The following is a 16,742-nucleotide window of genomic DNA, read 5'->3' on the forward strand; positions in this document are numbered from 1 at the left end:
AAAGCTGTTTTAAAAAGCAGGATTAGAGTCAGCCTCACTTCTTCCTCTGGGAGAGCCCCTGGGGATGTCAAAAGCACAACAGGGCAGTCAGCAAAGTATTTATGGCAAAACCTACCGGGGATCCCTTTTAGATGATTGTCCAGACTCTTGTTCATGGGTTTGACACCTGATTCCTGAGAAGAGGGACAGACTGATTTATCCTGAGGTCTTTCCTCTCCCCTCTTCCTGAGAAGCTTGGCACAAATACCTCCCCTGTCTGCCCCATGTTTTGTATCAACACCCAGCAGATCGTGGGGGAAGCAAAGCCCAGCTGGAGCAGACCTTCGGGGTTGCTGGACTTTTCTCTATTTTTATCTGTGTTTCGTGTGGAGACGATTGACCACGATAGACTTCTAATCTTCTCAGGTGTGTCCACGCCAAAGCCAGCTCATCACGGAGGCTTAGACAGGTTATGCTCTAAGCTGGGAAGGAAAAACCTTCCTTCCCACAGGTAGACACATTCCCTGTGTTTGTCACCTCTCCTAAGTGACAAATCGACTCCGGTTTGACGTGCCATGCCCTGGAGACCCAGCACTAGAGGGGCAGGTCTAGGTGAGGACTGAGCTTAAGCAGGGACAGCTTAATTCTACTTCAGGTGATGCCCAGGGCCTGTTCTCCAGCTCTAAATTCCCTCCACGAAGGGGAGAGGTGGGGATGGATGGCCTCAGGTAACTGAAAGCAAAAGGTGTGGAGCTAATCCACCCCCAGCGGACCAAACTGCTGTTCTGCTTTTCCCAAGAGCCCTTTCCTTGGGAGCTTTTCCATCAAAGAAACGGAAAACCTGGGATTTCAGATTGTTTCCGATGTTAATCATCATTGCAAGTTGGGGGTTTTTTTTGGGTTTTTTTTTTCCTTCTTGGACTGTCCTCACTGCAGAGTGGTGTCACTGGTGAAGGACACCTTTGTCACCACTGCTGCAGACTGGGGGTCTTTGCTGTGCCAGGGAAGAGTCTGGGCAATCAGGTTGGCTCACTGGGATCTTCCTCTTTCCATGGAAGTGCTGAGGATCCAGAGGAGATAATCCCTGTAAACCAGGAGTTCCAGCCCTGTGGTTTTTTTGTCTCAAAGTGCTGCAGCCTTAAAAGAAGTCCCAAAACTCCCCAAACATCCAAAACAAACCCCCAAAACTCAAAGCCCCCACAAAAGATCTGGAAGAAATAAGGGAGATTAAGCCAAAGATGTTTCAGGTCTTGGTTAGGCCGTGGCCCTTCCCTCCTCATAGGGAGGAAGAAAACAGGAATATCCCAAAGATGTTGGTGCTCCCAGCTAGAGAAGGAAGGTTGGTCCTTGACCAAGATTCGGAGATAAGCCTCAAGTTTGGATGTTTGGATTTCATTTAAAACAACACCTTGTTGCGAAATACCAACACTGTGCTGAAGCTGAGTGAGTGGGAGGAAAAATGAGCCGTGTAAATGTGGTGTTGCTTCCTGACCTGTCCCATTCCGACAGTGTCCAGCAGGAGGTCCTGGATCAACCTGTGGCTTTATGGGGCACTGAGACAGCAACTCCTGGTGCCCTGAATGAGCAGAGAAGGAAAACCCCTTGCAACAGATCCAGAGGAACCGGAGGATCCCACACTGGATCAGTTAGGCTGGAGAAGATCTCCAAGGTCATCGAGTCCAAGCTGTGCCCAGTCCCCACTTTGTCCCAGAGCCCTGAGTGCCACATCCAGGCATTCCCTGAAAAGCTCAGGAAAGAACGGGTCAATGACAATGCCAAACAGGCAGGTGACCCCCAGGGACAATCTGAGATGTGAGATGTGACCGTGGAGGTGTGGTGGATGCAGGGAAGGAGGCAGTGACTCCCATGCAGCTGTGGATGGGAATGTTGGATCTCATGTCCTGCAATTATCTTCCATTCTGAGGAAAAATCAGGGCTGTGATGTAACTTAGTTGACTCAACTTTGATATCAAAGCTTCAGGTGCCTCATTAAATTGTTCTTTATTGGGGTTTTGACCAGAGTAGCTCCTGGACAGACAGATGATGGAGGATCTTGAATGAGGACCGCAGCTTTTTGCAGATAATTTGGTGGGAAAACCTTCATGTTTTGACCTGACTGGCACAGAGGTTCTCTAGGGAAGAGCGGTGACTTGTGAGCCTGGAAAGTTCTCGGAGCTTAAATCACCACATGGGGGTTTTGTGATTTGTCAGTATCACAGAATCCAGACCAGCTTGGCTTGGAAGGGATCAAAGATCATCCTGTTCCAGCCACACCTTCCACTATCCCAGGTTGCTCCAAACCCCATCCAACCTGGCCTTGGACACCTCCAGGGATGGGGCACTGAGCCATTGCTGATGGGAAAAATCCTTCCAATTATCATCCTGAAAGGCGTCAATTAAGTGTTAATCAACTCTTGCAGTTGAGGTGGCGAAAGATGGAGGGCTGAGCTTTCAGTTCATCTTATCTTTAACCAAGCGTCCATGTTGAGAGATGTCGTCTGCTCCTCTGTCGCTGCTGAGTGTGCTGGGATTCCTGAAATGCTGGATTTCTGAGGCTGGCTTCGGGTGAAATCCCCTCCCATGGTGTTGTGTCAGCGCCTCGTGACTTTAATTTGGCAGTTCAGGATTTGTCACCTGACTTTGAGAGCTTTAATTCCAGCTGCTGTGGCTGGACCTTGTTAGAGAGCTGATTTACCTCCCTGAAAACAAACCCTGGTGCCCACCGATTGTCCCCTTCCTCCACCTCTTGAAGGCCTCTGCAGTCAGCTCCTCAGAAGAGAGGTGGTCAAGAGGATATTTGTTTTTTAAATCTTCACAATACCAAGTTCCCAGTCAAAGGAAACATCTGATAAAAAATCAGCTGTGGGACATTTTCATGTTTGTGCTGAGCAGTGTTGGCAGCAACACTCCAGGTGGTGTCCAGAACTTCAGGAGGTGAGGACAGGAATGATCTTTGCTCCAGGATTCTGTAGGACCAGCCCCTTTCCTGAGCCAGCCTTGATTTCACCTCCTCCAAAACACCTCCAGCCACAGAGACTTTGCTCCAGAGCTTGTGTTTAGCTGTCGTCTGGGATTTTTTCCCACCTCCCAAGTGCAGGTTTCCATGCTGCGCTTCATGCTCGTGTCTTACTGGGGAAAACGCAATCAGAAATGATTATTCCCTACTTACCTGCATCAGCCTCGATGTATTTACACCTGGGAAGGCAGACCAAAGCACACCCAGTGCCCTTTCCTTGTGCTGCCCACTGAGGGCAAACATTTCATTTTTTGGAGGTCCTCTGGCTTGATTTTTATTTCTCGTGTGTTAAAATCTACTCATTCTGAACCACTGATGAGAATTCTTCCATCACAGTCTTCAAAAGTCACCCTTGGCTCTGGAAGGAGCCTGGTGATGAGATGGTGTCTGCTGCCCTGTGTGCTTGGACCCTGTAGTGCATTCCTGAGCACGGGAATTTCCACTGGATTCTTCAGCCCCTTCCTCTGATGCCTTGGGAAGGCTGACCTGGAACAGAGACTGGACAGAGCTGGAGAATAAAGTAGAGATTTATTGAAAGGATATGATAACGCCTTGGGCAGGACAAGAGCCTGGCCAGGGCTGCACCCAAGGTGGACTTAGAATGGTCACAAAATGGCCCCAAAATGGTCACAAAATCTTACATTTTAATAAGTTTTGGTCCATTTGCATATTGGGGTTGAATTGTACAATTCCAGCTTCGGGTTGTGAGGTCCCATCCTTCTTGTTCCTCCCTTCAGCCCACCATTGTTTGTGCTTTTGGGCTGAAAGTTGTCCTTGGCGTGCAGCAGGAGAAGGATTTGTTTTGTGTCCTTGTGAAGAGAGCTGAGTGACACTGACTGTGAGCTCAGAGCTGCACCCCTGGGCAGCCCAAAATCTGAAAAATATGAAAGCTCAAACTTAAGGCATCACTGTGGAGGAGGGGAAGGAGAAGGTGCAGGAGTATCTACCACGAAAGGCTTTGGCAGGATGGTGCTCAGCACAGTTTGCTCGGGTTTCCCCTCGGCGTTGATGGAAACAAAGTCCTCTGAATGAGCTGGACGTCAACAGCCAAGAAAGTCCAGTGGAAAATTCCACTCTTTTTAGCCTTTTCCATTTGGTGCTGAACCAGGGGGCTGAGGGACTTGAGAGGTTGGTCACTCCTGACTCTGTCTGCAGTGCTCACAGGATGGGAGATAAGGATGGACTCAACCTGAGGTACCAGGAAGAAGACAGGATGTCTCATGTCCCTGAGCAGGACAATATTCCATGTCCTGCAGAGGACTGGGAATGAAGCTGAAGCTAAAGCTTTGTCCATGCTGCTCTATGTTTGATTTTGATTTTTGGTGCCGTGGTTTAGTTGAGGTTAGGGTTGGGTTGGACCTGATGATCCTGGAGGTCTCTTCCAACCTAATGATTCGGATTCTGGTTCTGATTTCAAGAGTGTTAAAGCACCTTGTCCTCAATTCACTGGGCACTGAACCATCCCACCCACCCAACCTTTTCCCCTAAAGCCCTTTGGGGTGGGTTAAAGGAGTCACCTGCAATGTAGGATCAAAACAGGTGTTCTTGTGCTTTTATGCTCCGTGCCAGGTGAGACTTCTTTACCAGACGTCGCGTGACTTTTCACCTCTGAGTCCTGTGTCTCTCTGCTCTCGGGTAGATCCTGACTCATCCTTGTTCTTCTATAAGCTGAAACCCCTTCTCTGCTGAAGCAGCAGGAGTTTCATTCTCTCCTCTGGCCCCGTCCCCTGGCTGGAATGCAGCTGCAAACATTGTCTGACGCGGCATTGGAGTCCAACCACAGCCACCTCGGAGTCCATCAACTCCAATCCTTTGATTCAACCCCTGAGGCTTTCCATGGATCTTCTCCTCCCTTGGCCACCCTCATGTCCTACACATTCCCCCCGTGGCGTCACCGGGCCCTCCTTCCTCCCAAAGCCAGCTGATCCTCCACCAAAAAACCTCTTTCTCTGGGATGTGTGTGTGTGGCTTGGGTGGCTTCACGGAGGGGGAGCAAAGGCACGGCCTGGCTGCATCTTCCTGGGAGCCCGTGGCCGCGGTTTGTGCTGCTCTGTGTGTGATCCATCACCTCTGCTGTTCTTCCTCACAGCGCTCCCCGGTCCCGCTCCACTTTCTTTCCAGAAATATATTTTCCAAAGACTGGAGAAGTTGGTTTGGGGTTGGTTTTTTGGTTTATTTGGTTTTTTTGTTGGGTTTTTTTTTTTTGGTCTAATGGATTTCCTGTTTTTAATACAATTGAAAGGGTCTGAAATCCATGCTTTAGATTAACATATGCCAGCTAGATTAGGGCTAATCAGGGCGCAGGTCTGAGCAGATGCAGCGCGGGGCCAATCCCAGACCTGATTACAGCATCTCAGTGCTTTAATCGTCTCTCTCTCTCTCCCAAGGGCGATCAGCTCTGCCTCTAATGCACAGCAGACTTTCCAGCCCTCTCCTCCTTTGGTTTGTTGCCACCCCTGGCAGGAAGGGCTGCCACGTCATCTGCTGAGGCGATTTACGTTAATCCCACGCGGAGCGGGATCCGCGCGCCGCCGTCTCTCACGGACACTTCCCCGAGCTCCGAGAGGTGGCCGGGCTCGGCCAAGCCTTGTCTGAATTCACTCACCCTTCCCAAATTACCCCCCTTGGGCAGCCGGGGCTCACCAGAGCCCGGTTTTGGCACGTTTGGATGGCACGGAGGGATGGTGGCTTGAGCGTCGCGTGGTCGGTGGCCCGGGGTGGTGGTGGTGGTGGTGGTGGTGGTGGCTCCGCTCCTTGGGTTGTCCATGTGTCGTTTGATCTCCTCTGGGTTAACAACCCGAGTAACCCAAAGGGCTTAGTTGGCTTGTTGGTCTGGAGCGGGGATTTGAGGTGCATCCCAGGCCAGAGCTCCAGCTCTTGCTTAAACTGGGATGTGCTGCGTTCTCCCGAGGGGTCTGCTCGGGGATTTTCTTCAGCACGGCTGGAGCCTGAGCTCTCCTTTCCCGTTTGTTCTGTGGCCTGAACTGTGCCATTCGTGGCACACGGTGCTGAACAACCAACCAGGGAACCGATTCCTTGGCTGGGCTCGGGGAATGTGGCCACGACCCCTCAGGCTGGAGGATCAGGAAACTTCCCAACCCAGGGAGCGCTTTGGGACCCCGAGGGGAGGGATGTGGAGGAGCGCCGGGGTCACCCACCTGGTCAGCACGATTAACTCCTAAGCTTTCCTGTCTGCGCAGAGAGTTATCCGAGGACACGGAGCTGCCTCTGTTACCAAACGAGTGCCCTTGGCGGGGCAGAGCTCTGCTCCCTGCTCCTCATCCCAAAGGGATTGCGCTGCTTTTTCGGGAAAGCCTCGCTCGGGAACCTGGCGCCCTGGCAGGGTTGGCCATCCCTCCCATGCTGCTGCTGGAGGGGTGTGTTCACCAAAAAACCGGTTTTAGTTGACCAAAAAAATGGTTTTTCCCCCAGCAGAGGTGTGGGTAGTTTCTGAAATGTCTAAATTCTCTCGCTTGTCCAAATCCCCCTTGGCCGAGCCAAAGGTGGAGTTGGGCAGAGGGATAATTCCGGAATGATGGATTTTCTCCTCCCAGCCTGCAGGATTTGCCATTCCCCTTCCCTGCCCAGCTCTGTCGAGTGCTCCTTGCTGTTTTTCCCACCTCTTTCCACATCACATTAACCCTCAGGGCCCTCCTGGTTTTGTTGTCACCTTGGTTGGTGTTCCCTGGCTCAGCAGGACTCGCCTTTGGCACCGTGGCATTTTCCTCCTGGCCCCAAGCTTTGCCGGCTCCATCCTCAGCCTGGAGGCATCTGATCCCTTCCTGCAGCTGGGCCAGCCTTGGGAAAAGCTGCTTCTACTTTGCTGGAGCCATCCATGACTAGGGAAGGGCTGGGAAAGGGGGATTGCTTTCCTTTCTCTGTTTGATATGTCACATACACAGGTGGGAGAGCCTGGGGCCAGGGCCAGGAGCGAGTTTGGCTCGGCCAGGGCTTGTTGGTCCCACAGAGACCTTTCCCTGTGAGGGGAGAAGGACCTGGCTGGGATGGAGAGGGAGCGGGAGGAAGGGAATTGCGTTGGAGAGGGCTTGTAATGGATGCACAGCAATGGGATCCTCTCACGTGGGGAGGCGTTTGAGTGACCTGCAGAGTTACAGGGGATGGGAGAAGCTGAGTTTATCCCTCCCTCAGTTCCCGGTTCTGGGCATATCAAGTGGAAAACGCGTGTAGGGAGTGTGTTCCTCCTCAGCGGGTGACCCCTGATGGGCTGTGGGGTGGCTGGGAGCAATCCCTGCCTCCAGGAAAACTCGGCCTGATGGGTTTGGCTGAGCAGGTCCCTGCTGGACCATCCCCAGACACGGCTGGGTTGGGATCCTCCTCCAAAAGTGACGTTGTTTCTTTCCTCCTCGCCCTCATTCCCTCCCTTCACACCGAGGCCACCGAGGCTCCGACCACAGCTGGGTGGGGGCCACTGTCCTTCCTGACCGCTGGTTTTCGTGGATAGAATCATGGAATTCGACGGGTTGGGTGGGAAGGAGCTTTAAAGATCATCCGGCTCCAACACGGACCATGGGCAGGGACACCTCACACTATCCCAGGTTGCTCCGAGCCCCATCCAACACTCCCAGGGATCCAGGGGCAGCCACAGCTGCTCTGGGAATTCCAGCCCAGCCAGGAATTCCTTCCCAAGATCCAGCCCTGCCCTGTGGCAGTGGGAAGCCATTCCCTGTGTCCTGTCCCTTGTCCCCAGCCCCTCTGCAGCTCTCCTGGAGCCCCTTGAGGCCCTGGAATGTTCTGGAAGCTCTCCCTGGAGCCTCCCCTTCTCCAAGGGAACATTCCCAGCTCTCCAGAGCAGAGGAGCTCCAACCCTGGAGCAGCTCCAGGGCCTCCTCTGGATTAGCTCCATCAGCTCCTCATAGACTTGAGGGCCCTCCTGCAGGTGGGACAACTCCAACCACCTGGAGCAGCACAAATGCAGCCCCCCCGAAAACCCCTGGGGACCATCCCGACCTACTGCAACAATTTCCCTTCTCCTGCTGGAGCTTCCCAGGATTCTACACCCTTTGCAGGTTATTCTCCAAACGGGGTGGGGCCGTTCTTATAACCTCGGGGTAGAAGTGTCCGCGCGAGCCGAGCTTTTGGGATTCTGCCGTCGCGACGCAAAAAAAACCCAAAACGTTCCGTGTGGCTCCGTGCAGAGGGAGGCAAAAATAAATCATCCTTCAGCTCGAAAAGGGCGAAGCTCCCGACGCCACCGCTGTCCCTTGTGTCCCCCACAGGCCTCGTGCAGATCCCGGTGAGCATGTACCAGACGGTGGTGACCAGCCTGGCCCAAGGCAACGGCCCGGTGCAGGTGGCGATGGCGCCGGTGACCACCAGGATAGCGGACACGGCCGTCACCATGGACGGGCAGGCGGTGGAGGTGGTCACCCTGGACCAGTGACCCCACAGCAGCGTTTTCTCCTCGTCCTCGGTTGTTTTGTTTTGTTTTTTTAAAACGCCTCTCTCCAGAGATGCAATCAGGTGGCATTTTGAGTCTCTCTCTTTCTCTCTATCTCTCTCTCCCTGTCCCAGCTTTGGAAAAAGTTTTGTTCCATCTTTTTTTTTCCTCTTTTTTTTTTTTTTTTTTTTTTTGGTAAAACGAGAGAAAATAGAAAAACAACAATAACAAAAAAAAAAAACACCCACGAAAAAACGGAAACAAATCCTGGCGGAGGATGTGTGTAAAGTGCATTTTTCTAGCGCCACTCTGCTCTCTCGGAGGAGCGAGAAGCCAAATTGTGACGGGACTTTGATTCCGAGGAGGTTGAAAAGAAAATAAAAATAAAGCCACCCTTTATGCCCCCGTTTTCCCCCACGTGGGATCGAGCAGGAGGGAGGTTGGGGGACAGCACGGACGCCCTCGGCCAGCACCGACCTCGACAGCAAATTAGGTATCAAAAGATTTTAATACGGACTTTTGTATTCCAAAAAAAAAAAAACAAAAAAACCCGCCCCGGAAAAAAAAACCACAAATGGAAAAAAAACTGACAAAAAAAAAAAAAAAACCACAACAACAAACCACAAAAGAAAAAAAAAAATAGACTCCTCTCCTGGGAAGAAGAAAAAGAAGAAAAAAAAAAAAAAGAAGAAAATTAAAAAAAATAAATAAAAATGAAATGCATGTGTGACTGCAGGGGGGTGGAGACCTCCCGGAGGGATGACGCTCTTCCAGGAGCCTGCCGGAGGATCCGCGCCCCGCTCGGCTCCCCTTGGTGCACACTGGAGACCTGTTCCTACTTCTCTGCTCTTGAACCTGCCATTTTAGATCCTCGGGGTTGTCTTTTGGTTGTTTTGAACTTTTTTTTTTTTTGTTTCCTTTATTATTATTATTATTGTCGTTGTTGTTGTTGTTATTATTATTATTTCCCGGTTTCGTGGCTCTAGACCGGAGCGGAAGCGCCTCTAAAGGGGGTTCTGGCTGCGTGTCCCCCCCCCCATCCTTTTTTCCCCACCACATTCCCGGGATTTCCCTCAGCCTCGGGCTCATCCCATTCCCTCCTGCCACCCCCCGACCTTTCCTCCTGCAATTCCCACAGGAAAAGCTTCTCCTGAAGGGGGGATGTGAGCGAGACCCTTCCCTTTGGGGGCCCCTCTTCACCCCCAACCCTCTGCCCCCCATCCTGGTCCTGCCCTGTGCCTCTCCCAGCACGGTTTGAACCCCAAAATCCTTCCCAGGAGGGTTTAAAACAAACAAAAAAAAAAGCCTTTGTGGTGGGGTGGGGTGTTTTTGGGGGGAGGGGGGCAGATTTTACTCAGCATCCCCATGGGCCAAACCCCTCAGTGCCCAACCAAACCCCATTCCCCCCCCCCGCCAAGCACTTCCCACGGGATTTAATTTTTGGGGTTATTTTGGGTTTTGGTTTTTTTTGTAAATTATGATTTCCAAGTGGCCGTTCAAGTTCTCCACGTCTCGCTCTGCCTTCGAGGAAGTTTTCAGATCCTTGTATTTACTTGTTTTATATGAGGGGTGGGGGAAAACGAACCCCCCACAAACACAAACCTCTCCGATGTTCTTTGTACACAGTTCTTCAGTCCTTTTTTTCCGAGGGGGAGGCAGATATTTCCATAGAAAACAGTCCTGGTTCTCCAATTTATGAAGTTCTTTGGGCCTATTTTTTTTTTCTTTATTTTTTTTTTTTTTTTATTCTTTCCTAATGATTTTTTTTTTTTTTTAAATCGTCGTTGTGAAGATGTCGGTGGCTTTCCAAGTCAGTGTTTCTTTGGCAATGAAATGAGGTTTGTTTTAGTCCCCCCACCCCTGCCCCCCCCCCAAAAAAAAAATAAGACAAAAACCAGGCAAATAGCAGAGCATGGACCCCCCCACCTTGTTTTCCCAGTGTCTATTATTGCCTCATTCAATAAATTGTTACAAATGTGTCTACCCCGCTGTCCAACTCTCCTGTTTCGGGGGGATTTTTGGGGAGATATTTGCCGTCCCTCCCTTCCTGGTGGGTGTTTTGGGGTTTGATCCTTCCCCCCCTGCCACGTTCGGGCTGGAGAGCCGAGCATCACCAGGATGGTTTTGGGGTTTAATCCTCTTTTTTGGGGTGCAGTTTATCTCATTTTCATCTCCCAGCATCGGCCTTGGCATCCCCCACCACGCTCCCACTCAGGGGCTGAGCTGGTTTTTGGGGTGAATTCCTCCCTTTTCAGCCCCTTCTCACCCCCAGGGGCGATGTTTTTTTGGGAGTGCAAACCCAAGGAGGAGCCGGGAAACGCAGGGATTGCTTTCAGCAGCTTTATTGGAACGATGGATCCAGGGAATCCTGCTCCTGGTGGCCTGGGGTGAGAGGAAGAGCAGGAAAAGCTGGAAGGACAAAGAAGGGAGGAGAGGAGGAATGGGGCAGCACCCGGGGATGCTCCCGGATATTCCCGCGAGCAGGAGCGGATCCCTCGGCCATCGAGGGTGACCCGGGGGTCTGGGGACCTCTGGGGACATCCCATGGCCGGGCTGGGGAGCCCCAAAGGGGCCCCGGATCCGGCAGCAGGGCCGGGGGAGGCGGCTGGGCCCGGCAGACGCTGCTGGGAGGTTTTAATCTTCGTTAATCGGACTTTAATAAGCGGGTCGGGGCCTCCTGCTGGGGCGGCTCCTGCAGCCCCCGAGCACCAACAACCTCCACTGGGAGAGACTGGTGGGGCTGGAGCCTGCACCAGTAACGCCTATTCCATACTGGGAGAGACTGGTGGGGCTGGAGCCCGCACCAGTAACGCCTATTCCATACTGGGAGAGACTGGTGGGGCTGGAGCCTGCACCAGTAACGCCTGTTCCATACTGGGAGAGACTGGTGGGGCTGGAGCCTGCACCAGTAACGCCTATTCCATACTGGGAGAGACTGGTGGGGCTGGAGCCTGCACCAGTAACGCCTGTTCCATACTGGGAGAGACTGGTGGGGCTGGAGCCTGCACCAGTAACGCCTGTTCCATACTGGGATTGACTGGTGGGGCTGGAGCCTGCACCAATAACGCCTATTCCATACTGGGATTGACTGGTGGGGCTGGAGCCTGCACCAATAACGCCTATTCCATACTGGGATTGACTGGTGGGGCTGGAGCCCACGCCAGTAACCTCCATCTCATACTGGGAGAGACTGGTGGGACTGAACCCTGCACCAGTAACCTCTGCTTTGTACTGGGATTGACTGGTGGGGCTGGATCCTGAACCAGTGACCTCCATCTCATACTGGGAGACACTGGTGGGGCTGGAGCCTGAACCGGTAACTCATATTCCATACTGGGAGAGACTGGTGGGGCTGGATCCTGAACCAGTGACCTCCATCTCATACTGGGAGACACTGGTGGGGCTGGAGCCTGAACCGGTAACTCATATTCCATACTGGGAGAGACTGGTGGGGCTGGACCCTGCACCAGTAACTCCTATTCCATACTGGGAGAGACTGGTGGGGCTGGATCCTGAACCAGTGACCTCCATCTCATACTGGGAGAGACTGGAGGGGCTGGATCCGCTCCCTCCCCCCAGTCTGGGCACTACAGGGGGGTCTCCCAGGAACTGGGGGGGGGGGTCTTTGTGTGGATTTTCTGCCTGTACCCCCCATCCCAGCACTGCTGTGCCCACCAGAGGGCCCAGAACTGGAAAACGTGGCCCCGAATTGCAGCATTTGACCCCAAAAAACGCAGGTGGACGCTCAGGGCGAGGCGGGGAGGATGGAGGGGGGGGTCTTGGGGTGCCCCCCCAAGAGGGAGCTGACCCCAGGGAATGTTGGTGCTGGTGCGCTTTGGGGCGGAGCCTTTGGGGAGGGGTGGAGCTCCTGGGGGTGTGGTCGGTGGGGTGGGGCTGGGGATGCTCCACCCCTGATCCTCCCATCCCCCTCCCCCCCCCCCCCGCAGGGCAGGGCCCCGCTGCAGGGTGGGGGTGGGGCTAAATCCAGCGCTGGGGGAGGGGTCAGGGGATGGACGGACGGACGGACGGACGGACGGAGGGATGGAGGGATGGATGGACGAATGGAGGGATGGAGGATTGGAGGGATGGACAGATGGATGATGGATGGACAGACGGACGGATGGATGAACAGATGGACGGATGGACAGATGGATGATGGATGGATGGATGGGCAGGAGGATGGATGGATGATTCCACGGCTGGACAGACAGACAGACAGACAGACAGACAGAGGCTGGGTGCCCGTACGGCCAACGGACACGGCTGCAGGAATGGACAGAATTTGTGTGTTTATTACCTGGACGAGCAGACAGACAAACGACCAGACAGACACACGGACACACCTGTGCCCCCCCCCACAGCCCCCACCTGCCCCGGGAGGGCGATGGGGACCCCCCATCCGTCCGTCTGTCCGTCCCTCCCCGCCCCCCGGCGCAGGGGGGGGGATGATTGGAGCGTGCAGCCTAATCCAGCGTGATCCAATCTCCGCGGGCTTATGCCGAAAGCTCCGTAATCACCCAGCGCTGCCCTACATATCCCGGCACATCCCGGCCACCCCCAGCCCGCCGCGGGGGGAAGGGGGCGTGCACAGCCCCACACCCCCAGCACAGCGATTGTCCCTGTCCCCTAAAAGCTGGCACCGTCCCTGCACCTGGGGACAGGCAGGGGACACGCGGCAGCCGCCACCGCTGCCACAGCTGCTTCATCAGTGCCTCAGTTTCCTCCCTCCACGGGGACCCAGGAGCGGGGGTCGGATCCGGGGCAGGATCTGGGGGTTGGATCTGGGGTCGGTGGCCTAATCCCACCCCATCCCCACTGGGCCCTGCCCGGACTGCGGGGCCGGGTCAGCCCTTGACGCCCGGAGTCACGCGGGGACACGTGGCCACGCTGCTCCAATGACCGGTATCCCGCAGATCCCGGTTTTCCCCCCGCCGTGGAGACGGGCTGGGACACCAGAGCCCCCCTCTTGGGCTGGGGGGGCGGCTCAGCATCACCATCCCCTCCTACCACGTGTAGAGGACACGCACAGCATCACCCCAAATCCACACCGGATGGAGGGGGACCCTCCCCAGACCCCACAGTTCCCTCCCAGCCCGGCAGCAGAGCCCTGGGGGGGTTTGGGAGGATGCCAGGGGGCCGCCGGGGGCTCATGTCCGCGGCGGTGCCCCGGGGCCGTAGTTGGCAAGTCTAGAACCACCGGATCCTGCTACCGCACCAGTGTGAGTTCTACCATTGCCAAAGGCAGCCCCGGGGCCGGGCACCGCCGGCAGCGTCTCGGCAGCCAGGCCCAGCCTGGGGACAGCGAGGGACACGCGGCCGCGGGGCCGGGCCTGGGAAGCTGCAAAGAAAATAGGAAGGAGATGTGATTTCACCCATCCGGCCAGAAAACCCCACCGGCGGCTCCGGATCCCCCGTGGGGACCCTCAACCCCAGGGAGTCGCCACCGATGTGTCCGGCAGGGGACAAGAAGAGTGGGGTCCATCCTGCTGGTGGTGGCCACCATGAGGACACGGCCTGGCCGAGGGATGGACACCACCTCAGTGTCACCACAACTTCTGCGTGATGGGCACTGCTTGGCCAAGGTGTCCCCATGGACTGGGACACCACGATGGGTTGGACACCACCTCAGTGTCACCACGGCTTTGGTGTGATGGACACGGCTTGGCCGAGGCGTCCCCATGGACTGGGACACCACGATGGCATGGACACCACCTCAGTGTCACCACGGCTTCGGTGTGATGGACACGGCCTGGCCGAGGTGTCCCCATGGGCTGGGACACCACAATGGGATGGACACCACCTCAGTGTCACCACGGCTTCGGTGTGATGGACACGGCCTGGCCCAGGTGTCCCCATGGGCTGGGACACCACGATGGGTTGGACACCACCTCAGTGTCACCACGGCTTCAGTGTGATGGACACGGCCTGGCCGAGGTGTCCCCATGGGCTGGGACAGACACCACCTCAGTGTCCAGCTTCAGCGTGATGGACATCCTCCTGTGACCCCAGCAATTCCAGAGGGGTTTCCACCACTCCAATCCCGGCATCCCCCCACCCAAACCCCGCTGCTCCTCCGTCCCTGCCCCGGCGCTGCTCTCTCCGCCCTCTCCCATATTGGCACTACACATAATTGCTCAAAAGCTACAAATCAAAGCAAAAATGTGCTAGTGCCAAAACGGGCCAGGCGGCGTCGGCGACGGCCCCGCGGGGCTCGCGGGTCTTTCTCTGCTCTGTTTATGGCCCTATGGTAATTCACTGACCGCGGGGTTGCACAGTGAATTCTACCAGTGCCATACACAGAACAGGAGTAGCGAGCTCGCTCCTGCCTTCTTTTTTTTCTTTTTTTTCCCACCCAAATCCTCCAGGAGAAGGAGCCCAACGCGCCCAGCCCGGCCTCGGAAGGGAGACGGGAAAAAAAGAAAAACAACAAAAAACGGGAATCGATTGTTGATTGATCGGTAAAATGGTTCGGGAATGGCCAGGTGAGGGGAGATGCTCAGCCCGGTGCCGCCTCTCCGGGGAGGCTGGGGAGGATCCGGTCCCCGGCTCAGCTGGGGGATTGTTTTTTGGGATGGGGATGCTGGAAGCCATTTCCCAGCCGCTGCCTCTGCAGGGTGATCCAGGAATGCCAGCCCCAGGTCTGGCACCCCTTGGGATGGCTGCAAACCCCCCCAGAATGGTCCCAGACCCCCCAAAATGTCGCAACATTCCCCAGATGGCCACAAGAGCCCGAAAACGGTCGCAGATCTCAAAATGTTGTTAAGCCTCTGGATGGTTCCACGCACCCCGGAACGCCGCAATCCCTCCGGCTAATTCCAAACTATCCAGACAGCTGCAGCCCCCCTAAAACATTTCAACCTCCCAAAAGGTTGCAACCCCCCTGGATGACTGAAAGACCCCCAAAATTTGCAACTCCTCCCCCCAGAAGGTTGAAAACCTCCCTGGATGGTCACAGGCACCCCCAAAAAGGTTAAAAACTCCCCTGGATGCTTTTTGAAGCATTTAGATAACTTGAATTCCCCTAAAATAAAATAAAATAAAATAAAATAAAACAAAATACTGCAACCCCCCCAAAAAGGTTATAAACCCCCTGAATGGCAGAACCCCCCAAAACATTTGAGAAGACTCTTGATGGCTTCAGACCCTCCAAAAACTGCAACACGCCAAAAAGGACGCAGGTCCCCGAATGGCTGCAAGCCCCCCCAAATGCTGACCCACCCCCCCAGAGGGCTGCAAACCCCCCAAAACGTGCAAACCCCCCTTCGCTGCTGACGATCCTCCAAAAGCATGAGCCCACCCAAGAGGATGAAGATCCCCCCAAGTGGTTGAGACCCCCTGGATGGCCGCAGGCCCCTCCAAAAACTTACAACCCCCTCGGATGGTGATAAAACCCCCCCCCGGGTGGCTGCGGACCCCCCGGCCGGCAAGGACTGCGGTGGCAGAGGAGGAGGAGGAGGAGGAGGAAGGCACAAAGTCTCCTTTGTGTGGGCGAAGCCGAGGCCCCAACGAGCCGAGCGGGCCCGGGATGAGCTCGGGGTGCCCGGGATCCGGCGTTGGGAACTGACCCCTCTGGAGGACACAGCCCCCAGCCCCTCGCGCCCCGCCCGGCCTCGAATTTGGGGACAAAGATGAGCAGCGGCGCCCGCCGGGCTCGGCCATCCGCGTGGTTTGGGGTCAGCGCCAGCGGGGACACAGCTGTCCCCAGCCTGCACCCACCTTCGGGCCTCTGCGGAAAACACCCCAAAATCCTGGAGAAGCCCCCAAAATCCCGCTCAGCCAAGGAACCCTAAAGGAAGAGAAGCCCCCGCCCGTGACCACAGCGCCGTCCTCACCTGGGGGACGCCGCCCTGGCGCCGCAGTGCCTTGGGGACAGCTCTCCTCGGGGGACGCGGGGCCAGGCCGAGCCCATCGCCATCCTTGGCGTGACTTTGAAGGCGACGGCTTCGCCTTAATCCGCGCCCTCGTGTCCCCGGCACGGAGCCAGGCGGGACCCGGCCGCTCCCCGCCAGCCGCCCGTGCCACCACCCCGGGGCGGCCGCGGCTTTGGGGTGCCCCCTTTGTCCCTTGTCCCCCGCCTCCGCCCAAGGCCACTGCGGCAGCCCAGGCCCCGGGGCTGAGCCAGCCCCTCTGCGGAGCCGCCGCACCCCGGCTCATGACGTTGGGAGCTGCCGCATTGCGGATGTTGCCCCCCCGGGGCCCCCCCCGGCCCTGCTCCCGCAGCCCCCTCCGAGGGCTCCGGAGGGTTTTGCCGCAAGGCCCGAGACCCTCAGCAAGGGGACATCGGGGTCCCCCGGCCCCCGAGCCGCGTTTTGGGGGCCAACGAGGCAAAAACCCCAAAGCCAAAAGGCC

The 16,742-nt window shown here is 55.7% G+C and overlaps 1 protein-coding gene across 5 annotated transcripts in view; it reads left to right on the top strand.

Annotated features, from left to right (window-relative positions):
- NRF1 (nuclear respiratory factor 1) overlaps positions 1-10,376 on the top strand; it is a 60,648-nt gene extending 50,272 nt beyond the window's left edge. For all 5 annotated transcript variants that reach the window (XM_066182601.1, XM_066182597.1, XM_066182598.1 and 2 more), the window contains one exon: positions 8,233-10,376. In XM_066182601.1, the coding sequence (XP_066038698.1) occupies positions 8,233-8,396 (164 nt within the window). In that variant the 3' untranslated portion in view covers positions 8,397-10,376. The remainder of the gene's footprint in view (positions 1-8,232) is intronic.
- The last annotated feature ends 6,366 nt before the right edge of the window (positions 10,377-16,742 follow it).

The sequence above is a fragment of the Chamaea fasciata genome, unplaced genomic scaffold (assembly GCF_029207755.1).
Source record: "Chamaea fasciata isolate MVZ Bird 193981 ecotype frontalis unplaced genomic scaffold, bChaFas1.0.hap1 SCAF_5, whole genome shotgun sequence".
NCBI classification, from domain to species: domain Eukaryota; kingdom Metazoa; phylum Chordata; class Aves; order Passeriformes; family Sylviidae; genus Chamaea; species Chamaea fasciata.